This window comes from Benincasa hispida, chromosome 2 (assembly GCF_027475165.1).
Source record: "Benincasa hispida cultivar pf3 chromosome 2, pf3_genome.v1.1, whole genome shotgun sequence".
Taxonomy (NCBI): domain Eukaryota; kingdom Viridiplantae; phylum Streptophyta; class Magnoliopsida; order Cucurbitales; family Cucurbitaceae; genus Benincasa; species Benincasa hispida.
The window spans coordinates 65,078,523-65,103,874 of NC_143479.1; the positions used below are offsets into that span (position 1 = coordinate 65,078,523).

Consider the following 25,352-nt stretch of genomic DNA (forward strand, 5'->3'; position numbering starts at 1 on the left):
AAAAAAGAAGAAGGGATGGATCCTTAAACTTGATATGGAGAAAGCTTTTGACCGAGTTATGAAGCAGCCAAGCTGAAAGCCTCTCTTTGGTGCTCCCTCACAAGCTCCTTTGCAGCATACTCTAGTCAGGAAATTAGTCTGAATTGGCATTCATTTCTTTCTCTGGCATTTTGAAGCTCATGCTACAAAGAAACTTTAGTTCTCAAGGCTGTGTTTTTTCTTTCTCTCCCTTACTTTTCCAGCTCGTTTTTTCTTTCTCGCTTTTAGAATTGTATCCCTTTGTATTGTTTTAATTTAGAGGATTTTCTAGTGTTCGGATGTGATGATGGGTGCTAAAGGGGTGTCAACCTAGTTGAGATGCCCGGGTGCACCTGCTGATCCTTTTGATTTCCTGTAATTTGAGCATTAGTTTCATTTCATTTTCTTAATGAATAAAGAGACTTGTTTCCTTTAAAAAAAAAAAAGTAACTTTCTTGGGATAACTTCCCAAGGGGAGACCAAGATAAAGAAAGGTAAGCGATTCAACCTTACAATGCAGGTGAGTGCAGTTGATCATGATCAATACTTAAGTCACACTCCAAATTCACTTTTTGGCCCGAGCACCACTTGAAGAGCTGAGTAATTTCAATAAGTGGCTAAAGATTGAAGATTTGGCGGTGTTTAAGGTTGGGAATGGGGGAAGAACAGCCTTTTGGTCTGATCCTTAGCTGGACAAATTTCCTTTTAAAAACAGATTTCCATGGCTGTTTAAGATCGCACTTAAACCAAAAGGTTCCATCTCCAACCGTTGGGATTCCTCCACATACTCATGGTCTTTATTTTTTTCAAAACTTGCTGAAAGAGGAAGAAATTAGTGATTACCAGATCTTATTGTGCATGCTCGCGGATAAAAAAGACCCTCTAGTATTCCTAAAAGAATTTGGTCATTGGAAGCAAGTGGAGTCTTTCTGTTAAATATCTTGTTAATCATCTATCTTTGGCCTCCCCCATAGACAATCTGTTGGAGAAGGGTTTTGAAATCTAAAAGTCCACAGAGAGTGAATATTACTATATGGATTATATGCTATTTGGGAACTTAAATTGTCTACAGTCATGCAAAGGAAGCTTCCCTCTCACTGCCTTTCACCTCACATTTGGCCACTGAGTTTGAACAACCAGGAAGATTTACAGCATCTACTTTTCGATTGTGTTTATGCTAAAAAGTGTTGGTCTCGTTTGCTCCCATCTTTTAACCTTTGTTGGGTTTTTGGATATGATTTTCAGAGCGATGTCTTGCAGATTTTGGTTGGGCCAGCCCTCAAGAAGAGACCTAAATTGCTTTGGAGCAATGTGGTAAAAAGCCTTACTAGTGGAATTATGGTTTGAAAGAAACTGAGTCTTCCATAATAAAGCTTCCCCATGGTTTAGATCGTTTTGAGTTTGCTCGATTAAATGCTTCTTCTTGGTGCACACTCTCAAGAGTCTTTGAAGATTACTCTATATTGAACTAGAAGAAAAGAAGACGACACAAGGAGTTTACGTGGAAAACCCTAATTCAGGAAAGAAAAACCACTATAGAAAAGGACTTATTATTTAATGTCATATTTACAATAGACCCAACCTCAGATATAAATAGAATGAGGTGAAACCCTAATTTAGCAAATATAGCAAAAATTACAAAAATGCCCTTAGGGCTAATTCAACGTATTTCAACACTCCCCCTCAAGTTGGGGCATAGATATCGGCAAGACCCAACTTGCTAATACAAGCTTCAAAACATCTGTCTTGATAACCCTTTCGTAAAAACATCTACAATCTGTTGGACTGAAGGTACATAGGGAATACAAATAGCTCCGCGGTCTAAGTTTTCTTTAATAAAGTGCCTGTCAATTTCCACATGTTTGGTTCTATCATGTTGCACGGGATTATTCGCAATACTGATGGCAGCCTTAGTATCACAATACAGCTTCATGGGCCCCGGACTACTCTCGTGAAGATCAGATAAAACTTTCTGCAACCAGATTTCTTCACACACTCCCAGATTCATAGCTTTATACTCTGCCTTAACACTACTTCTGGCCACTACACTCTGTTTTTTACTCCGCCAAGTTACCAAATTTCCCCATACAAAGGTACAGTACCCTGAGGTTGACCTTCTATCAGTCACAGATCCGGCCCAATCTGAGTCAGTATATGCTTCGATGCTTCGTGTGTCATGTTTCCTGAACACCAAGCCCTTCCCAGGGGTGGACTTTAGATATCTCAAAATTCGAGTCACAGCTTCCATGTGCTCCTCATATGGACTTTGCATGAACTGACTTACTATACTCACAGCATAGGAGATGTCAGGCCTAGTATGAGACAAGTAAATCAGTTTTCCTACTAAGCGTTGATACCTCTCCTTATTCACAGGAACTCCTTCCGAAATACTTTTCAGTTTGCTATTGACCTCAATAGGAGTGTCAATAGGTTTGCATCCGGCCATTCCTGTTTCCTTTAACAAGTCCAGAGTGTACTTCCGCTGAGATACAGATATTCCTGCTTTTGATCTTGCCACTTCCATCCCTAGAAAATACCTTAAACTACCAAGATCCTTGATTTCAAATTCACTTGCCATCCTTTGTTTTAGCTTAGCAATTTCTGCCGTGTCATCCCCTGATAGGATGATGTCATCAACATACACTACCAACACAACAATCTTTCCTAAGGGTGATTTTTTGGTAAACAAGGTATGATCAGAATGCCCCTAAACAAACCCTTGAGACTTAACAAACACGGTGAACCTGTCAAACCATGCCCTAGGAGACTGCTTCAACCCATATAAAGACTTCCTGAGTTTGCAAACATGATTCCCAAACTTTAGCTTCGAAACCTGGAGGTGGACTCATATAAACTTCCTCTTCCAACTCACCATTTAGGAATGCGTTCTTTACATCTAGTTGATGTAGGGGCCAATCTTTATTCACGGCGACAGACAGAAGAACACGAATCGTGTTTAACTTAGCCACTGGGGAAAAAGTTTCTGAATAATCAATCCCATACGTCTGAGTGAACCCTTTAGCAACTAACTTGGCTTTATACCTCTTGAGTGTTCCGTCAGACTTATACTTCACTGTGAACACCCATTTGCAACCAACTGTTTTGTGACCTCTAGGGAGAGCTACTAACTCCCAAGTCTTATTTGCCTCAAGAGTTCTCATTTCCTCCATTACTGCTGCTTTCCACTCGGGAACTTCCATGGCCGCATGTACATTGGTAGGTATTGTTAGAGCATCTAGCTGAGTAGTAAAAGTCTTAAAAACAGGAGATAAGTATTACTATAGGTCAGAAAACTATGCAAAGGGTATTTTGTACATGACCTGGTTCCCTTTCTCAGAGCAATTGGCATATCCAGAGTGGTATCATAGTTGTCAGTTTTCGTCTGTCCCTCTTCAGTATCAGACTTTTGAGACAATTCTGCATCTTCTTGAGGATCTTTCAGCATCTCATTACTTCCTAAAGTTTCAACCTTCTTTGAGCCCATTTCATCATTTTCTATGTTCCCAGACTTTTCTTCAAGACTCTCCTTTGAAACAACGGGATCTTGAACCTGAGCTGGTTCCGACGCTTGAACACTTTCCGATGGAATACCAGGGGTTTCCTGAATTTCCTTTCTGAGATTCCTCCTATAGTATGTTATCCAGGGCACTTGTCTAGTAGGAAGAACCGACACAAGAACAACAGGAGCAGAATTAGGTTCAAGACTAGGTAGACTAGGAACAACAGGAGCAGAGTTAGGTTCAAGACTAGGTCCAGGAACATTGGGGCTAGGCTCAGGTTCAGGAATATTCAGATTAGGCTCAAGATTGAGGCTAATGGATATGGAGTATGTGGAACTGTTAGTCTCTTCATTCGTGGTCTCCCCCTGAAGATGACTATCGGGAAAGAACGGTTTATCTTCAAGGAACGTGACATCCATAGTGACAAAATATTTTTTGGAAGATGGATGAAAGCATTTATAGCCTCGCTGATGAAGGGGATACCCGACAAACACACATGTTTTAGCTCGTGGAGCAAACTTAGTCCGGTGTGGACCATGAGTATGAACAAAGGCTGTAAACCCAAACACACGAAGAGGAACCTCAGGAATAAGACGGTAGACTGATAGGACTCTTTGAAGCACTCAAGAGGGGTTTGAAACTTTAGAACTTGTGAAAGCATTCTATTAATTAGATGAGTTGCGGTAAGAACTGCATCTCCCCACAGGTACGAGGGAAGAGATGCTGGAATTATCAAGGAACGAGCAACTTCAATGAGATGACGATTTTTCCGTTTAGCCACCCCATTTTGTTGTGGAGTATATGCACACGATTTTTGATGGATGATCCCTTTTGACACTAGGAATTCCTGGAAGGTGTGGTTGACAAACTCACGACCATTGTCACTTCGAAGGATGGCAATCTTTGTGTTGAACTGTGTTAATACAGTGGTATAGAACTGTTTGAAGGTAGATAAAACCTCAGACTTATCAGCAAGGAGATATACCCATGTAAGTCGGGTATGGTTATCGATGAAAGTTACAAACCACCGTTTACCAGACAAGGTAGAGATGCTTGAGGGACCCCAAACATCACTGTGGACCAGATGAAAAGGCTGGGTAGGTTTATAGGGCTGAGAAACAAACGACACGCGAGGTTGTTTAGCACGTATACAGACATCACAAGATAATGAAGAAACATTCACATTTTGGAATAAATGAGGAAATAAATATCGCATATATTGAAAACTAGGATGTCCAAGACGAAAATGCCACAATAAATAATTTGTTTAAGATATAGTAAACGAAGATAAAAGACTAGTCCTAAACAAGTTTCTGGAGGAAGCATCTACAGAAAGGAAATATAGGCCTCTGTCATATCGGGCAGTGCCAATCATCTTCCCCGAGCTCAAGTCCTGAAACAAAGCAGTATCTGGTGAGAAGACAACTCTACAGTTCAAATCTTTTGTTATTTTGCTTATTGATAATAAGTTGTAAGAAATTTTGGGCATATGTAAGACATTTTGCAGAGTTAATCCCTGAAATGGTGACAGTCTGTCTTTTCCAGCAACAGGAGCGAAGGACCCATCCGCAATTCGAATCCTCTCATTTCCAGCACTTGGATAGTATGAGAGAAACCGGTCGGATGAGCCAGTCAAGTGATCGGTTGCTCTTGAATCTAGAATCCATAATTCATTCCCTTCAACAAGGAAACTAAAAGATTGAGGGTTACCTGATTGAGCAACTGTTCCGATCCCTATGATACCTGAATCACCAGGATTGGTCACTGGAGGCTGTGTCTGAGGTTGTGCAGCCCCCTCAATTGATTCACCCACTAGAGCACGCCCAGTTTTCGACTTGTCATTTGGAGGGCGACCATGCAATTTCCAGCACTGATCCTTTGTGTGCCACTGTTTTTTGCAATGCTCACAAACTGGGGGTGTTTTACTATTCTGCTTGTCACCATCAGCTCCAGCGAACTTTACCCCGAAGGCAGCTGACTCTACAGTGGTAACACCCGACCCGTTCATTGCACTCGATTTATCTTCTTCCAATCTAACCTCTGAACAGACTTCCATGAGAGACGGAATTGGTTTCTGCCCTAGTATTCTACTACGATCTGTATCAAATTTGGGGTGCAGCCCGGCAAGAAAATCATACACACGCTCAACCTCTTCTATCTTGGAGTATTGAATTCCATCTTGTGGGCAGTTCTAGATGATCTCCCGACATAGATCCATTTCTTGCCATAACAATGACATCTTGCTGAAGTATGACGTTACATCCATGCTCCCTTGTTTGCATTCGTGAACCTGTTTACGTAGAGTATACAGGCGGGATGCGTTCTGACGCCTCGAATATAACCGTCGGACTGCATCCCAAATATCTCGGGCAGTGGCTGAATAGAGTAAAGGTTTCCCGATTTGTGGTTCCATGCTACTGATTAACATTGAGCGGAGCAAAGAATCCTCTGCCTTCCAGACACGCTCTTGAGGATCCTCAGGATTCGGTCGTGGTATCTCTCCAATTAAATATCCCAACTTATGGCGTCTCTCAAGAACCATTTTAATTGTTTGGGACCAAGAGAAGTAATTTTGCCCATTCAACTTCTCTCCCGTGATCATTCCTGCAGAATTTCCAATTGTTCCAGATAAAAAATTAGAAGTTGGAAGAGTAGGAAACATTGATACTGGATTTTCTGAATACATCGGGGAAGAATCATGGCCATTCAATCTGGCTCCCAGGGCGACCATCTGTTGTTGGAGACTAACTAATTGTTGTTGGAGTTCCCCATGAGATTCAGATCTGGAATTTTTCTGTCTAAAAACCATGGGATTTTCTTCAATGGAATCACCCATTCGAAACTGGGGCTGAACTGGATATACATGAGGAAGAAGCTGTCCACCATGGTACTGTGAAGAAGCTACTGTCGGAAGTCCACCAGTGGCAAGGTTCGGCAACCCGTGACCGGCGCTGCTCTCAGACGGCTGTGATGGTGGGTAATGGACAGAAGGCTCGGCGATCGACTGCGAGGTTGAAGAAATCGCGCCGATCTGACCCGACCCGGCAGCTGGAGCAAACCCATGACCGTCTGGTGTAGATCCGGTTCTGTGCGACGCCGAGGTACCAATCGGCTGTAGATCGATCGCGTGCGCCGGCTAGGGAACGTGCGAGGCTGAGACGGTTGCGTACGAAGTCAAGGGTCCGATCGGTTGTGACCCGTTCGCGTGCGCCGGCTGGAGCAAAGTCGAGAGTCCGATCGGTTGTGACCCGTTCGCGTGCATCGGCTGGAAAGCGTGACCTTCCTCGATGGTGTTCGGTTGGAACGGCTGAGACTGGAAGCTAATCGACACGCCAGCTGGAGCAAGCTCACCACCTGCTGTTCGGCTCGCCAGCTAGATCTGTTCGGCTGAGCCACCTGGGATGATGGTTCAGAGATAGCGGTCAACCGCTGCTTGAATCACAGCCTCATTAGTCAGCGTACCTTCACCTATCAAGTTTGATAACTGAGTTTCTTCTATCGGGGCTAAGGTTTCATCACCTTGCTCTGATATCATATTGAAATAGAAGAAAAGAAGATGACACAAGGAGTTTAGGTGGAAAACCCTAATTCAGGGAAGAAAAACCACGGTAGAAAAGGACTTATTATTTAATGTCATATTTACAATAGACCCAACCTCAAATATAAATAGAATGAGGTGAAACCCTAATTTAGCAAATATAGCAAAAATTACAAAAATGCCCTTAGGGCTAATTCAACGTATTTCAACACTCTATCTAGGAGCTTAATCTGAATTGGTAGGCATTTATCTCTCCCCCATCTTAGAAGCTGCTCCCTCTTGTTGGTTGGTTTTTCTTGTTTTTGTTTTTGTTTTTTTGTTTTTTTAATGCTTGCTGTGTACTTTGTATTTTGGTTTATTCCTTCTAGCTTTGGTCTTGATCCTCCTTTTGTAATAGCTAGAGAACTTCGGATATTGACTATTTTGGAGGTATTATTTTGCTTGTATTCTCAATATTGGGTACGATGAGGGTGTTAGGGGGTGTCAACCTAGTTAAGATGCGTGGATGCATCTCTTGATCCGCTGGATTTGTACTTTGTACCTCAAGATTTTGTCTCTTTTTATTAATTCAATGAAAAGTGCATTTCCTTTATGATGAGGGTGTTAGGGGGTGTCAACCTAGTTGAGATGTGCGGATGCATCTCTTGATCCGCTAGATTTGTATTTTGTACCTCAAGATTTTGTCTCTTTTCATTAATTCAATGAAAAGTGTATTTCCTTTAAAAAAATATTATCATCATACTTGCATAAAAGAAGTGCATCATCAACGAATTGAAGGATAGAGACATTCACCTTATCCTTTCCCACTACAAAACCTTTGAGAACTCCCTTTTCATAAATTAGGTCAATAACTGCATATAAAACTTCACTAACAAGAAGGAATAGGAATGAAGAAACTGGATCCCCTTGCCTTAGGTCTCTAGAAGCTTGAATTCTCCCTCTTGGTCTTCCATTAATGAATACTAAATAAATTGAATTACGAATACACCCATTAATCAATGAAATCCATTTAGAGCTGAATCCTTTAAGCACGAGAACTTCCTCCAGAAAGTTCCAATCCACTCTATCAAAGTCCTTTTCTAGATCAAGCTTGAGAATCCAACCCGTTTTTTTCTTGGATCGATACTCCCCCACAATTTCATTAGCCACAAGAACCGGATTGGTTATTTGTCTCCCTCCCATGATGCACTTTGAGAAGGAAAAATTATTCCAGACCTTTCTTTCTTTGGTCTTTCAACTAGACCTTTGTAATAATCTTATAAACTGATGTTGTGAGGCTAATTGGCCGAAAATCTTTGACAAAAACTGCTGATTCTTTTTTTTCTTTTTCTTTTTTTTTTTTTCTGAATTAAACAAATAAATTTTTCTTTGATGCAGGCATTCAATCTCCCGTTTCTATAGAATTCAGAAATCATTTCATGAAAATCAGCCTTCAAAATCTTCCAAAACCTGAGGAAAAATTCCTCTGTAAAGCCGTCTGGACCAGGCACTTTGTTCTTTCCAAGAGCTTTCAAAGCAAATGAAATTTCTTCATCTGAAAAGAGGACAGAAAGCTCTGAATTTTGGGCTGCTGAAACTTGAGAAAGACAAATATTAAATGGGATGGCACGAACTCCTGAAATTTGTTGATATAATGAAGAAAAGAAGGATAATACTTCATTCTCAATAAAAAAATCTGGTATTTTCATCTCCCAAACGAAGCCAATTAAGTTTACTTTTTCTGGATATAGTTTCTTTCCTCCATTAGGTATAATTTCATCAGCTCCCCTTTAACTGCTACTCGAATATCAACATCCAGTGAAGACCAACCAGTGCCTTCGGCTTTTGAATCAAGAAATTCAAGTTCATTTAGCAAACTTTTCTCTTTGCCATTTCTCTTTTCTTCTGCTGACCTGTTCCAAGCTTTTACTGCCTCTTTTATCTTTCTGAGCTTTGAACAAATAATTAATCCAGCCCAACCTTTTAACTTATTTGCAGAATAAGTTGATTCAATCTTTTTGCAACAATCATCTTCTAATAACCAGCTATTAAACAATCGAAATGGAGAAGGTCACCACAGAAAATGGTCTGAGAATAAATGTGCTTGCCTTGACACTCGTGTCTTATAAAAAATCTCATCCCATTCTCTAGAAATAAAAAATCTGTCAATGAGGGAGTGTTAAGTAAATCTTCCACTCGAAAGAGGAATCTCCAGGAGGCCACACTCATCAATAAACTTACTAAATTTGTTCATACCTTTTGTGGACCATCCAACCGGAAAGCGCTCATGAGTCCATCTTGTAAAGTTGAAGTCTCCACCAATGCATCGTGGACCTTCATAGTAACTTTGTATAGATTGAAGATTTAGCCATAAGCATTTTCTCTCTTTATAGTCACATGGACCATAAATATTACAAATCCAGCAATAGTTTTTGCTGGGGTCAAGAATTTCATGGATAAGGAATAATCTCCTTTTAGAGTTTCCACCCACCCCACTTTACTTTCATCCCACATGGTTCATAATCCTCCAGGTTTTTTTTACAAGAATCCACAAATGACAAGCTGATATATTTTGACCTCCATATTGATATAATTAAAGAATCATCCACTTCTTTCTTAGTCTATTAAACAATCGAAATGGAGAAGGTCACCACAGAAAATGGTCTGAGAATAAATGTGCTTGCCTTGACACTCGTGTCTTATAAAAAATCTCATCCCATTCTCTAGAAATAAAAAATCTGTCAATGAGGGAGTGTTAAGTAAATCTTCCACTCGAAAGAGGAATCTCCAGGAGGCCACACTCATCAATAAACTTACTAAATTTGTTCATACCTTTTGTGGACCATCCAACCGGAAAGCGCTCATGAGTCCATCTTGTAAAGTTGAAGTCTCCACCAATGCATCGTGGACCTTCATAGTAACTTTGTATAGATTGAAGATTTAGCCATAAGCATTTTCTCTCTTTATAGTCACATGGACCATAAATATTACAAATCCAGCAATAGTTTTTGCTGGGGTCAAGAATTTCATGGATAAGGAATAATCTCCTTTTAGAGTTTCCACCCACCCCACTTTACTTTCATCCCACATGGTTCATAATCCTCCAGGTTTTTTTTACAAGAATCCACAAATGACAAGCTGATATATTTTGACCTCCATATTGATATAATTAAAGAATCATCCACTTCTTTCTTAGTCTCCTGAATTAATACCACATCTAAATTGGGAAAAGTCGGCCATTTGTGGAATCAATATAGAAGAAGATAAGCTGCAGACAGTTGCCTCAAGGCTAGGTTGTAAAACATTGCACCTTCCTTTTTTATACCTTGGTCTTCCCTTGGGCGGATACCCAAAAAAAAAAGGAGTTTTGGCAGCCGGTTATCGATAAATTTCAGAATAAACCGGACAAATGGAGAAGATATAACCTGTCAAGAGGAGGTAGGACAACTCTATGCAATTCAGTTCTCTCTAATCTACCAATCTACTATATGTCTTCCTTTTTGATGCCAGAAAAAGTGATCTCTACTATAGAGAGAATTATAAGAAACTTATTTTGGGAGGGCCATAAAGGTGGGAAACTAAATCACTTGGTAAAATGGGAGATTGTCTCTAAAAAGCAAGAAGATGGAGGGCTGGCACTAGGAGGGTTGAAGGTAAGAAACTTGGCACTTTTAGCTTTAGCTAAATGGGGATGGCGTTTTATGCAAGAAAATACCCATCTTTGGAGACAAGTTGTTATGAGTATCCATGGAACAAGTATCTTTGATTGACACACTTCTGGAAAGGCATCGTGTAGCCTTCGTAGTCCTTGGGTAAGTATCTCACAATCATGGTTGAAAGTAGAAGTATTGGCAGCCTTTAAGCTAGGAAATGACAGCAAAATAGCTTTGTGGCATGACCCTTGGATTGACACTACTCCCCTTAAAAACAGATTTCCATCCTTGTTCGGAATTGCCACCAATTAGAATGGTTCTGTCTCAAATCATTGGGATACTCAAACTTCTTCATGGTCATTATAGTTCATAAGACTTTTAAAGGAAGAAGAAATTTCAGAATTCCAGAATCTGCTTCCCTTGGTGTCCAAGAAGGAACTTTTGAACTGCCAAGATTCTCGTACATGGTCCCTAGAAGCCTGTGGTTCCTTCACAGTAAAATTACTAATTAAACATCTTTCTTTGGCTTCACCTCTTGACATTTGCCTTCAGAAAGCTTTATGGAAGTCCAATAGCCCTCGGAGAGTAAACATTACAGTTTAGATCATGCTTTTTGGAGCCCTAAATTACTCTTCAGTTTTACAACAAAAACTGCCCTCCAATTTTCTTTCTCCCAATCAATGTGATTTATGTAAATCAGAAGGGGAGGATCTCCAACACATTTTCTTTGACTGTGTTTATGCCAGAAACTGTTGGAGAACTCTTTTTAAAAGCTTCACTATTTGTTGGGTATTCGACAACGTTTTTAGGAGTAATGTGCAACAGATCCTTATTGGGCCTTTTCTCAAGAAATCCAAATCTGTTGTGGATTAATGCAGTTAAAGCTTTTCTCGTTGAACTTTGGTTGGAAAGAAATCAAAGAGTTTTCCAAGATAAGGAAACTCCTTGGTTTGCTCGGTTTGAGGCTGCCAAACTTAACGCTTCACAATGGTGCTCTTTATCTAAAGTATTTGCAGCATACTCTCTACAAGATATTTGTTTAAATTGGCAAGCTTTCATCCATTTTGACGGACAGAAGCATAAAGCAAGGGGTCTCTTTTTCCAGCCTAGTGTGGTCTAGCAACTTAGGATTTTGATTTTGCTTTTGATTTGCTTTGTATTATGTTCTTTGAGGGCTGTTTTCAATATCTCTTTTATTGCTTTGTAAGAGTTCCTTTTATCTTTGTTATTTGAGTTAGTTGGTTTGGATATGATGAGGGCGCTAAGGGGGTGTCAACCTAGTTGAGATGTCTGGGTGCGCCTCCTGATCCTTAGTTATGTATCGTTTTGTTTCAAGTACACATCTCTTGTACTTTCTTTTTATACATTAATAAAAAGTCTTGTTTCCTCTTCGAAAAAATTAATACCACATTTGGATGCTGAGATTGAAGAAACCTTTTTAGTGCAATCTGCTTTGATTTATCTCGCAGATCCCTAGTATTCCAAGAGATAACTTCCATACCTGAAAATTTGAGAGGACAGAAATCAACACGCCATTGATGAGATGGTTACGGGGAGTTTGGCTTTTCTGTGGCTCGTTAGAGGGTTACTAGGAGTATGATCGCGGGTTACAAGAGATATGTACAAAGAGCATAAAGCATAAAATCTAAGAATTAGGAGGTGCACCCAGACATCTCAACTAGGTTGACACCCCCTTAGCGCCCTCATCATATCCTACAAACTAAACTCAATGAAAAAGTGTTAGATGCTGAAATCATCCTTACATGAATCAATTAAGATACAAAAATACCGGCCTTGTGCAGTTGCAATAGCCGCACGGGAAGTAGAAAAAGATGTCTCACAGGAAATTTGAGCACCTAAGGCACAGGTCCCTTGGATTTCTTCCAAGGAAGCAAACACCTGGTCACTGGGGAAAAGTGAAGGCTTTCCCAAAGGATGATGCAAGCAAACCATGTAGGTTGACTGCCTTTTTGGGTTACAAGGTTGGAATGACGCACATTGTCAGGGAGGTTGAGAAGCCCCGATCAAAACTTCATAAGAAGGAGACGTGAGCCTGTGACAATCATTGAGACCCCACCGGTGGTGATTGTTGGTGTTGTTGGATATGTAAAGACCCCACGTGGTCATTGCACTCTGGGCATTGTATGGGCTCAGCATTTGAGCAAGGAAGTAAGGAGGAGGTTCTATAAGAACTAGTGCAAGTCTAAGAAGAAGGCTTTCTCTAAGTACTCTAAACAATATGAAACTGATGAGGGAAAGAAGACCATCCAGGAGAAGCTTGAGAAGTTGAAGAAATATGCATTTGTGATCCTTGTCTTGGCTCATACTCAGATCACCAAGATGAAGGGATTGAAGCAAAAGAAAGCACACCTGATGGAGATCTAGGTTAATGGTGGTACAATTGCTCAGAAGGTGGACTATGCCTATGGGTTCTTTGAGAAGCAAGTTCCAGTAGATGCTGTTTTCCAGAAAGATGAGATGATTGACCTTATTGGTGTGACCAAGGGTAAAGGTTATGAAGGTGTTGTCACTTGGTGTGTTACACGTCTCCCTCGTAAGACTCACAGGGATCTTAGGAAGGTGTCTCGTATTGGTGCTTGGCATCCTACTAGAGTGTCATTTACTGTTGCCAGGGCTGGTCAGAACGGATACCACCACCAAGCTGAAATGAATAAAAAAATCTACAAAATTGGAAAGATAGGGAAGGAATCACATATCGCCGTCACTGAATTTGACAGGACCGAGAAGGACATTACTCCAATGGGTGGTTTCCCTGACTATGGTATTGTGAAGAGTGACTACTTGATGATTAAGGGAGGTTGTGTTGAACCCAAGAAGAGGGTCATCACCTATAAAGCACCGACACTCCTAAGATAGCCACGTGTTCGACACCGACATGCCCTGACACGTGTCCGAAACGCCAGCTGGCTTGTCGAATATTTTATTATTTTCTAAAATTTCTGACATAGCTGGGACATGGGTGGGACACAGTTGGGACACGACACTGCAAAATTAAAAAGAAAAAACAATGAAAGCTTATAAAACTAAAGTGAGCAGCCCATGCCCAAAACTTTTAGGTTATTGTGTTTTTTATTTTAATTTCTCAAAATATATTATTCCATTCCACTTTTCTTCAAAATATCAAAACTCCCTAGTCCCCACGCCCAAAACGCCACACCTCCACGCCCACTCTATCAACGACCGACCACACCTCCACGCCCAAGGCGACTTCTCCACACCCAGACACGCCGATAGCACCTTCTCCCCGCCCAGACTTGCCGGCGACTTCTCCACGCCCAGACTCGTTGGCGATTTGTTTTGTTTCTTCCTTTTTTTTTTTTTTTTTTTTTTTTTTTTTTTTTGCGTTTTTCTCCCTTTCATGAACATAATGTTTTGTTTGAACATTTATGTTTGAACCGAACAATTATGGTTTTTTTTCTTTCCATTAAATCTTATTTTGTTCTTTTTGTTTTATTTTAAAAGTATGGCAAAATCATGGCAAAATCATGGCAAAATCATCTTCAAGTCATACTGAAATCAATTAAAAAATGTTTCTTAAAGCGGTAGATTGCTTAGGTGAGACTAAAGACAAATACTTCATAGCAAATTTGATGAAAGAAGTTATAAATGAAGTGGGACATGAGAATGTGATTGATTCCATGAACATAATGTTTTGTTTGAACATTTATGTTTGAACCGAACAATTATGTTTGTTTTTCTTTCCATTAAATATTATTTTGTTCTTTTTGTTTTATTTTAAAAGTATGGCAAAATCATCTTCAAGTCATACTGAAATCAATTAAAAAATGTTTCTTAAAGCTGTAGATTGCTTAGGTGAGACTAAAGACAAATACTTCATAGCAGATTTGATGAAAGAAGTTATAAATGAGGTGGGACATGAGAATGTGATTCAAATAATCACTGACAATGTTGCAAATTGTAAAGGTGCAGGACAAATTATTGAATCATAGTTCCCCAACATTGTGTAGTTCATACCCTCAATCTTGCTTTGAAGAACATTTGTGCTGCAAGAAATATTGATAGTAATCAACATGTATTTGCAGAGTGTAGCTGGATTTCTAAAATTTCTGATGATGTTATGTTTGTCAAGCACTTTATCGTGAACCATTCCATGAGGCTTGCTATGTTCAATGAGTTTGTGTCTTTGAAGTTACTTGTAGTAGCAGAAACACGATTTGCATCTACCATCATTATGCTTAGAAGATTTAAACTCATTAAGGGTGGCTTGCAAACAATGGTTATCAGTGATAAATTTTAGTTCAGAGGATGAGCGAACAAGAGTAAAAATTGAATTTGCCAATTTCTCTACAATGTCTTCAGAGTTTGCTGAACATGATTCCATACATGATAGATATAATATGCCTCCAAAGAGTTGGTGGGCCATCCATGGTGCCTTTACTCCAACTTTACAATCACTAGCTATGAAGTTACTTGTTCAACCTTCATCTTCCTCGTGTTGTGAGCGAAATTGGAGTACATATTCATTTGTGCACTCTATGAGAAGGAACAAGATGATACCACAACGTGCAGAAGACTTGGTGTACATCCATAACAATCTACGTTTTTTTTTCAAGAACTCTTGAATATTTCAAAGAAGAGTCGAAAATGTGGGACATTGCTGGAGATTCATTTGATTCATTTGAAGATGCGGGAATGCTTGAAGTAGCTAGTTTATCTTTGGACGAACCAGAATTGGAAGCTATAGTTTTTACTGACGATGGTGATCAAAATGAAGCTTCGAGTAGTTAAGAGGACATTGGACAAGAATGAAGAAAATATGGCTTGGCTTCTTTGATTCTATTTTGTGGTTTTGTAACTTTTGTGGTGTTGAACTAAAACTTGTTATGACTTATGACATTGAACCGTTAGTCATCTTATCTATAGTTGCATGGTTGTTAATGATGTTTTTAAATGGAATATTTCCCAATATGTTTATTTCATGACATATATTTAATTTTTTTAATAAAAAAATAACACGTCCCCGACGTGTCGTGTCCTACTTTTTTGAAAATTGGCATGTCGCTGTGTCGCGTGTTGGTGTCTGTGCTTCTTAAGTCATCACCCTTCGTCAGTCTCTTCTCAAACAAACTTCCCGTGTGGCTCTTGAGGAGATCAAACTTAATTTCATCGATACATCCTCTAAGTTTGCCCATGAACACTGGAGAAACAGAAGTTCTATGGTAGCGTCAAGGCTTAGCTTTAGCTGCCTTTCTTTATTCATGGTTGTTCTGGTTGTTCCTATCACCAATGAATTTTTGTTATTTATTTCTGTTATTTTGAGGACTCGGAGTAGTTGAGGTGTTTTTGTTATTAAACTTAAATTTTGAACTTATAGCTTGCTATTAATGAGACTTGGTTTCACCTTCAAAAAAAAAAAAAAAAAAAAAAAAGGAAGGAAAGGGACCCTGGTGAGATTTGGTCTCTCGTTCGCTATCATGCTCTTTGTGGGCTTTGATTTCGAAGACCTTTTGTAACTACTCCATAGGCATTCTTTTGCATTGTTGGAGTCCCTTCTTGCAGTGGGGCTTCTTTTGGTGGGCTTGGGTTTTTTGTATGCCCGCACTTATATTCTTTCATTTTTTTCTCAACCATTCTAAAAAAATAAAAAAATAAAAAGAAAGAGGCAACCCCAATATTTAGCCTAAATTTTGATTGACACTTTATACCTTATTGGTTAAGAACGCTGCAAAGTCTTCACCCAAAATATCATCAGACTGAATCTCATCCTCAACTGTGTTTAAGGTATTCAAATCAAATTCTTCGCTACTTGCACTTACATTAGATTCATCATCTGGTTCTTCTTGATTCAAAGAGGTTTCCGAGGGATCTGAGCTAAGTAGTGCGAGCTTGAAATCTAAATGGGGGCATTAAAGTGGTTGGAGGTTTTTAATATGGGTAATTGCTCTTTTTCTGGAATAATATTTCAGGTAGGCTGGAAAATACAGCTTTTTTCTCAAAGGGCTTGAAGAAAAAATGGCTGCCTGGGAGTTCCAAAAAAATGGGGAGCCTGTCTCTTCCTCTTCCCTTGAAGGAGTATTCGTAATTCTTGTCCTTGATGTCGAGATAATAAATGATGAATTGCTGGAATTTCTTGGAGAAGAAAGAGGTTGAGGAACCAATTTAATTAAATCAGGAGAGCGAGTAGTCTTTGATGCGGCTGCCTTATCTATCTTATCCACCGAAGTAATCTTCTTTGAACACAGAGCTACTAATGTTGGAGTTCCCGAGTTATTTGGCCTTGAATTTTCTACTGGCGACAGTGAGGCATCATCAACCAAGATATCATTTTTCAACTGAGCCTCATCTTCCAATGCTAATTGTATTTGATCCTTATCAAAGGAATTTGAAAAGTTTTCTTCATTCAACAAAACATCATCTTTCACAAATGACTCCTGCTCTACAACTGATCCAAAATCCCCAAACTTGAGAGAGAATTCACCAAAAAAATTATCTTTAATAGACAGTTGCTGGGATAAATCCACAAAAGTTTCTTTCTACTTCAATATTGGCTGATGAACAATCGATGCAATTAAGAGTTTGTGAAGATATTCCAACAAAACCCCCTAATTGAATTCCAATGGCTTAAAAAGAGAGCGTTTCCAAGATTGCAAAGATAAGTTCTTGATAAAGATCATCCCCCCATAGCTTCTAATAACTTCTTCAGGGAAATAATTTTTTTCTTTAGACCAGAGCTCCAATTTTAGGAAGAATTTTCCATAGTGGTTCCACTTTCCATTAGGAATGGAAGAATCAGAACTCTTTTTGAAATAAATGATTGCGTTATCAACAAAGAAAGGATTAATAAAAGCAATGCATTTCGATTTTTCTTCGAGAGCTGCTTTAATCTCTCCCCAAGAATAATGAGCCATTAACTTAGTTACAACTTACAACCCAACGATCACTAATCGTTACTTGGCAACAAAGAAAGCTATCGACAGAAGAAATTTGGCAAGCAGTGCACACTTTGGGTAAAACAAACCCCCCAGTCCTGATGGCTTTACAGCCGAGTTCTTCATCAGGTTTTGGGATAGTTGCAAAGTGACTTTGCGATGTAGTCCTTTGAGGGTTTCCATCTTATCTTGGATTCTATTGAAAAGTAGCCTCAACACAACTGGTGTTCTTTAGAAGAAATTAGCCCCATCAACACGGTCGAATGTAGCCTCAATTTTTATTGTATCTCGGTGATAGTTTGTATGGATATGATGAAGGCGTCGAGGGGGTGTCAACCTAGTTGAGATACCCGAGTGCGTCTCCTGATCCTTAGGTCTTTTTGCTCTTTGTATAACTCTCTTGTACTTTTTGCATTAGTCTCATTTTATTTTATTAATGAAGAGGCTCGTTTGCATTTAAAGAAAAAAGAAGAAATTAGCCAATTCTTGCCTTCAGCCATCAATTTGTTTTCTATGTCGTTTGAACGTGGAAAGCTACAACCATATATTTTTTTTGATCTTGCCCTTTCTCATATACATGCTGGTGCAAGCTTCTTAATTTATTCAAAGTATCATGGGTTTTTGACTCAAGTGTTTAAAATAAGTACTTCAGCTACTTGAGGGACCTTATTTGGATAAATGTTGTGAAAGCCTTGCTGTTAGGATTGTGGCTGGAAAGAAATCTGAGAATTTTTGAAGAGAAGTATTGTTCTAGCTCAGACGTCCTTGTCATAGTTCACTTAATACCTCTCTTTGGGGCTCTCTTACTACATCCTTTGCTAGCTACTCTTCTCAGGACATCAATCTCAACTGGCCAGCCTTTCCATTCCCTTATTAGTTTGAATTCTGTTCATTATTGATGTGATTTTTAGTTATGGAATTGTTCCAATTATGTTTTACTTGATGTTTTGTCTATTATTTACTTTTCTCTGTCTTCTGTGGAGTTCATCGAGTCACATCAGCATAAGATCTTGTTGAATTGAAATCTCTTTTTGTAAATATTCCCCAAGCCACAATTCATATTTTGTTAAATTTCACCATGAATATTCCTTGAAACAGGGGAAACAGGGGAGCTGTTGACACAAAAACTAATAATTTCTTTGAATGTATACCATCCTTTCTTGTCAGCACCAAAAGGGACGTCAATATTTTTCCTCCCACCTGTTGAAGCCTGGACTGCACACTCCATAAACCAGTAACCATGAACATGGAATTTTGAAAGTCGAAAAACTCCTTCATCAGCTCTTTCCTTAAGAGAAAAGAACCCAAGAGTTGGGGCCCTAAGCAGTTTTATCAAACTATTCTCAGACCATCTTACCATTTTTCTCGAGAAGAAAACCTTCTGACCCTTTTTCATGTCTTCGACAAAATAACCACTTCCATCTTTCCACATACAGAAGTAATGATTGTTGATATTGCAACTTTTTACCTCCATGTTTTCTTTCCGTTTCTGGCGCTACACTTAATAAAAAAGTAACTCTAACTTAGGAGAAAATGGACAGAAACAGCTAGGGAAAAAAGTAGGGTAAGGCTGAGATGGTGGGAACTGGGAAGTTGAGTGAGGGGTAATCAGAAGTGAAAGGAACGACAATGAAAAGTGTTGTTTGTGTTCTAGTTCTAATTCTTGTTTTTTGTTGTATCTTTATAATTTGAGCATTAGTCTCTTTTCATTTCATCAATGAAAAGTGTTGTTTCCTTTTTTTTTTTTGAAAGGAACGGCAATCAAACTGGAGGGATTTGGTGGGAAGGATGAGGGAGGGGAGGGGAGAGAGCGTTGGGGGGGAGGGGGATACTCCGTTGATCCAAACTTTCATACTTGATCATCGTATTTGTCTTCAATGAACCGCAAAAAACACAAGGAAAAACAACAGATTAGAACACTAGATGGGAAACAAACCGTTGTGTTTTTACACGTTTACTCACAAGGACAAACAATGGATTATTCCTCATAGGAATTTCTCCCCCACAAAGGAATGCCTTGGACAATCCCCAAGGTCCTTTTATAGGCGAGGTTGAGAAGGTGGATGGAGAGAACTACCAATTTGCCCACTACATGGATAACTACCCATGATCTTGGATGAATATCCACTTTGACTAAACTGGCCATTTATGCACCTCAGATGGTCATCCAGGCAACCAAGTCAGTTGGCACCAAAGACTGCATGTCATGTGCACACTATGTGCATGCCATGCCTTGACTCCCATTGTTTGGTGCATGCCCATGAGGCCCGTGCGTCTGGGTGGCACTGTGTGCATCCCGTGTCGCTCAATGTGAGCTCCACCACTGCCTGTCTGACATTGCCTCCACTCATGCGCGTGTCTGATGTGCTGCAAGCCATAGTGCTTGTTGTGCCGTGTGCCTTGCCCTTCACCGTCGTGTTTTGCCCATACACATGCACTAGCACGGTTGTTGCAAAGCTCCATCAACTATGTCTGTGCTCAAGAATTAAGGTCCTGTCACGTAGACACCTGTACTTGGCAGTTGAGGATTCATTGCTTGTAGTATTTTAGCTCTAATGATTGGAATTTGTAGCATAATGGATAGCTCATCATGGGTGGTAATTTGACTCGACTCCCATTGACTTTGAGCTTAAGCTTCGTTTGAGCTTGGATTGAGCTTGGTGTTCATCTTGTCGGACTTTCTTGTAATCTCTTTGGTCATTTATTTCCTTATCATTTAAATCACAGTTAACATGACCTATGGCCTTAATTTTGGTTCATAAAATGTACAATATTTCCATTTGAGCACTGGATGAATACTCAAGTAAAATGTTTTTGCGCTTGATGTTGGTAATACATACATATTCATGACTAACTCTTAAAAAATTTCAAGCAAATGTTTCAATCTCTTTTTTACTTAATTATGTTTTTTGTTTTATCCCCCATGTATCATGTCCGGTATGGGCCAATGCATTAAACTAAGTAACAGACGGGATTCATGGGGATGTGATACACGAGTTAATAAGATTTTAGTTCTTTGACAGCTTCCCCGTATTTCATATTGTCCTGGTGTTTATATTGGTTCCTGTGTGATGCAACAGTGCTACACAAATTTATTATGGCATTTTTTTGCGATTCTCAAATTTTTTGCTGCCCTCTTTGTTGCTAACTTAGTCCAGAATTTAGTTTAAATCATTGTTTCTTTTGGTTGTCAGGAAATATTTGAAAGCAACAGACGGGACATAACTACTGCCATGATAATTAATTATCCCCTACTTCTACGCAAGTTCATGGCTGATAAAGCTAAAATACCATCCTTAGTTGAAATTATCGTGCACATGAATCTTGAATTTTATTCCCTGAAGAGGCAAGAGCAGGTGCTGTCAGTTCTTGCTGCAGCTGGCTATTCAAGTTTTCTTTCAGCTTAGTTCTAATACATAATTATCTGCCATTCCATTTTTTCCCCACAGATTTACAAAAATGTTCTTCAACTTATGAAAGAAGCATTTTTCAAGCATGGCGAGAAGGAAGCATTGAGATCATGCATGAAGGCAATTAACTTATGCTGCATTGAGAGTCGAGGGGAGTTGCAAGATTTTTCCCGTAATAAATTGAAGGAACTTGAAGATGAGCTTTTTGCAAAACTAAAACATGCTATGAAAGAATTAGAGGTACATAGAGTCAATATTGTTCCTTTAGTCCCCCTCCCTCCCTCCCCTCTGAATATATTTTACTAGAATGCTTAATGTCTGCAGGATGGTGGTGATGAATACTCTCTTCTTGTAAATTTGAAAAGGTTGTATGAGTTTCAATTAACCAGACCTGTTCCTATGGAAAGCTTATATGGTGATATTATGATGATTCTCCAGAAATTTAGAAGCGTGGATGATGAGGTAAGGGTGGCTCATGGGTGAACAGTCGATTATTTCAAAACCTTATCATTTTCTTTTCTTTTCCCATGCAGGTTGTATGTTTTCTACTTCTCAATCTCTACTTACATTTAGCATGGTCTCTACACTCTATCATAAATAGTGAAACGGTGTCATTAGAATCTTTGTCATCCTTATTGAATAAACGGAATGCGTTGCTTGAGCATCTGGACCAATACCTGAATGATCCTACTGAAGTTGGTATGAGTGGTAATCAGCTGGCCTGTCGAGTATGTACACCTTGCCTCCGTATCTATCAAGTTCAATAAGTGTATTGAAATCCTCAATAATCACTTCAAATATCATACTGATATAACGACATTGGATATGTGTAGGTTTGTACCATTCTTGCGGAGACGTGGTTTTTGTTCAGAAAGGAAAATTATTCTTCAACAAAACTGGAAGGATTAGGCTATTGCCCCGATGCATCTATTGTTAAAAAATTTTGGAGGTTATGTGAGCGACAACTATGTATTTCAGGTATTGGTTTAATTTTCATTTTTTTTTTTTAAAGGAAACAAGTCTCTTTATTCATTAAGAAAATGAAGTGAGACTAATGCTCAAATTACAAGGAAACCAAAAGGATCAACAGGTGCACTTGGACATCTCAACTAGGTTGACACCCTCTTAGCACCCATCATCACATCCGAACACTAGTAGCAAATGGAAATCCTCTAAATTCAAAGCAATACAATGGGATACAAAACTTAAAAACGAGAACAAAAAACAGAGCTGGAAAAACTAAGAAAAAGAAAATACAGCCATGAAAGCTAAAAGCTCTTTGTAGCAGGGACTTCAGAATGCCGGAGAAAGGAATGCATGCCAATTCAGATTGATTTCCTGACTAGAGTAGGCTGCGAAGGAGCTTGTGAGGGAGCACCAAAGAGAGGCTTTAAGCTTGACTGCTTCATACCTTGAAAACCATGGAGTTTCCTTGTCTTGGAAGACTCTTTGGTTCCGTTCAAACCACAACTCAGATAACACAGCCTTTACAGCATTGGCCCACAGAATTTGATGAGATTTCATTAGATTTGGACCTATCAACAGCTGCTGAACATTATCTCTAAAATCTGCCCCAAAAGCCCAACTTAAATTAAAGACATTGAAGAGTGAAAACCAGCAATTTTGTGCATAAATGCAATCGAAAAGAAGGTGTTGGAGATCCTCCCAATCCCTTTTACACAAAGCGCATCTATTGGGAGAAATGTAATGGGATGTAAGCTTCTTTTGCAGCACACTCGAGCAGTTTAGAGTTCCAAAAATCATTATCCAAAGGGCTATATTTACTCTCCTTGGACTTTTGGACTTCCAAAGAGCTTGTCTTGAGAGATTATCGATTCGAGGGCCTTTGCGAAGGTGATTGGCTAAGGATTTTACCGAAAAAAGTCTATTGGATTCCAATGACCAAGCCCGTGAGTCAGGACGATCTTGCACTTTTAGATGTGATACTAGGCTTAACAACTCTTGAAATTCAGTAATCTCTTCATCTTTCAATAATCTTCTAAACGAAATGCTCCAAAAGTTGGTACTTTGATCCCAATGATCCGACACATAACCGTTTGGTTGGGTAGACAAGCGGAATAAGCTGGAGAATCTGGTCATAAGAGGGGGATATCCTAGCCCTTTTAAGGCCATTGCCTAAGACAAAAACAGCCAGAATTTTCATTTTTTAAAACTAAAATAGAACTTTTCATTGATGTAATGAAAATAGACTAATGCTCAAGATACAATGAGTCCATAAGGAGCATTTAAAGAGCGAGGGTCAGCAGACGCACTGAGATATCTCAATTAGGTTATACATCCTTAGCGCCCTCATCATATCCCAATACAAAATACATTCAAAAACTAAGGTTCAAAGTACAAACAACATAACATCATAAATGCATAAACAAAAGGTTGGCAATACAAGTTGAATAAAGCCTTAAGTTGGAAAAATAAATGCTCTCCTATTTAAGCAAAGATCTTGAATGGAGAAACCTACAAATAATTTAAAAAGAGTGCATCCGGAAGAGGCATTGAGCTGAGCAACTTCTTAACGGTCCATCCAAGCAATTGATTTATCATGAAAACCCCTTTGGTTTCTTTTGAACCAAATTTCAGTAAGCAATGCTTTGACTGCATTAGACCAAATCAATTGAGGGTTGGACTTCAAGGCACAACCAGAATCTGCAATACAGTGTCTCGAAAAACATTGCCAAAGGCCCAACTTATGTTAAATAAATAGAATAAATGCCACCAACACTGTTTAGCATAACAACATTCAGAAAAGGTGTTGCAAATCTTCAATTTCAGCCATACAAAGAGAACATATTGAAAGAGACAAGCAATGTGAGGGGAGCTTCTGTTGCATTACCAATGAACAATTCAAATACCCAAACAACATTTATCTAAACAAGGATATTAACTCGTCTTCAAATATCCTCATATCTTGATAGACCAAACCAAGTGCATAGATCGATCGGAAAATAGAAGATGAGACGAACCCAGTTGACAAAAAGCAAAACAAAGCTCCCATGGAGTGGTGTGTTGCGACAGAGACAGAGATTTCAGGCTGTGTGAGAGCCTGATGTGCGTCTTTTCCGATAAACAATGACTGCATACTTCGACGAATGACGACCATGCTCCTCCTAAGGTGGGTGGTGTTGACAAACGGTCTCCGTAAACCGATGACCCAAACCTTAAAACCCAAACCAATTTTTTGAGAACTACCCATCAAAAGAAATAAATCTAAAGCCCTAGAGTTGGCTCTAATACCATGTACTCGGTATTGGAGAAATACTTCATATTATCTAGACTAGAATTGCACAAATATACATCTACAAAGAAACCTTAATATACAATTACGATAAAGGACAACTATACATAACAACATAAATATACATTATAACAAAACCCTCACATTTATACCAAAAAAAGAAAAAATAATAATAAATAAAAACTTAATCAAGAAAACAATTAGTAATTCCTACTTAATCAAGGAAACAATTAAGCTTGATTTTCTACAGTAATCACAAATTATTTTCTACCATTTTGACGTCCACATCCCTTCCAAATGTTACCTTAGCAGATGGATCAAGATATTATGTGCTGAAGTTATGATAGATTTTTCATGTCATGAGAGGATGCAACATGAGAAAATTTTCTCTAACCTTATTCAATATTTTTCTACTATCGTGCTTCATATATCTTGGATTATGGAAGTAATGAAAAAAAATCCCTCTTCAATCTAGCCTTCGAGTGTCAAGATTAGATCTTGAAGTGATTTAATTCATCTTTGTTGTCTTTATGATGTTTGTTCTACTAACGAGAATTAGTTCTTGAAGTACTTAACCTCATCTCTCTATTGCCTTTATAATGTTTCTTCCACTAGCAATTATATCGATGAACGTATCAATAGACTGGTATATTTATATCTGTGTACAGTTGTTTATGTAAGTCATTAGTAGTAAAAGAAGAGTCTAAAAGCATCAATAAGCTGGGTTGCTTTTCATCATTCTTATACTTGCTGTTGATGGTTTACCTTCCCATGTTTAATGCACCTTTTATATTTGTCCATATAGATGAGTGTGAAGATGAGGATGTTAGTAAAGAATATGTAGAGGAGACAAATAAAGATGCAATCATGATTGCTGCCGCAAAGTTGGTTGCAAGTGATACAGTTTCTAAGGTAAACTTGTTTTGAATTGGAGCTCATTTTGGTGTATTTAAAGTTTATCATTCGAAGCCCTTTGGTTCAGTGCGGGGAGGCTCTTTGTTGTAATGTGGCAGTATTTCATTAAACTCTCATAAAGTATGTGCAAAAGGGGGGAGCCAGGCTAAAGGATGCACTTTTACTGGTGTTGTTT

General features: G+C 39.0%; 1 protein-coding gene and 1 pseudogene across 4 annotated transcripts in view; both read left to right on the forward strand.

Annotated features, from left to right (window-relative positions):
• SCC3 (sister-chromatid cohesion protein 3) overlaps window positions 1–25,352 on the forward strand; it is a 46,589-nt gene that overhangs the window by 14,722 nt on the left and 6,515 nt on the right. For all 4 annotated transcript variants that reach the window (XR_005480196.2, XR_005480197.2, XM_039023410.2 and 1 more), the window contains exons 13-18: window positions 20,794–20,955; window positions 21,049–21,249; window positions 21,334–21,471; window positions 21,543–21,737; window positions 21,843–21,987; window positions 25,068–25,174. Coding sequence is in view for 2 of the 4 variants with exons in the window: in XM_039023410.2 (XP_038879338.1) it covers window positions 20,794–20,955; window positions 21,049–21,249; window positions 21,334–21,471; window positions 21,543–21,737; window positions 21,843–21,987; window positions 25,068–25,174 (948 nt within the window). In the remaining 2 variants the exon portion in view is untranslated. The remainder of the gene's footprint in view (window positions 1–20,793; window positions 20,956–21,048; window positions 21,250–21,333; window positions 21,472–21,542; window positions 21,738–21,842; window positions 21,988–25,067; window positions 25,175–25,352) is intronic.
• LOC120071254 (large ribosomal subunit protein uL3-like) lies at window positions 12,389–16,051 on the forward strand (annotated as a pseudogene).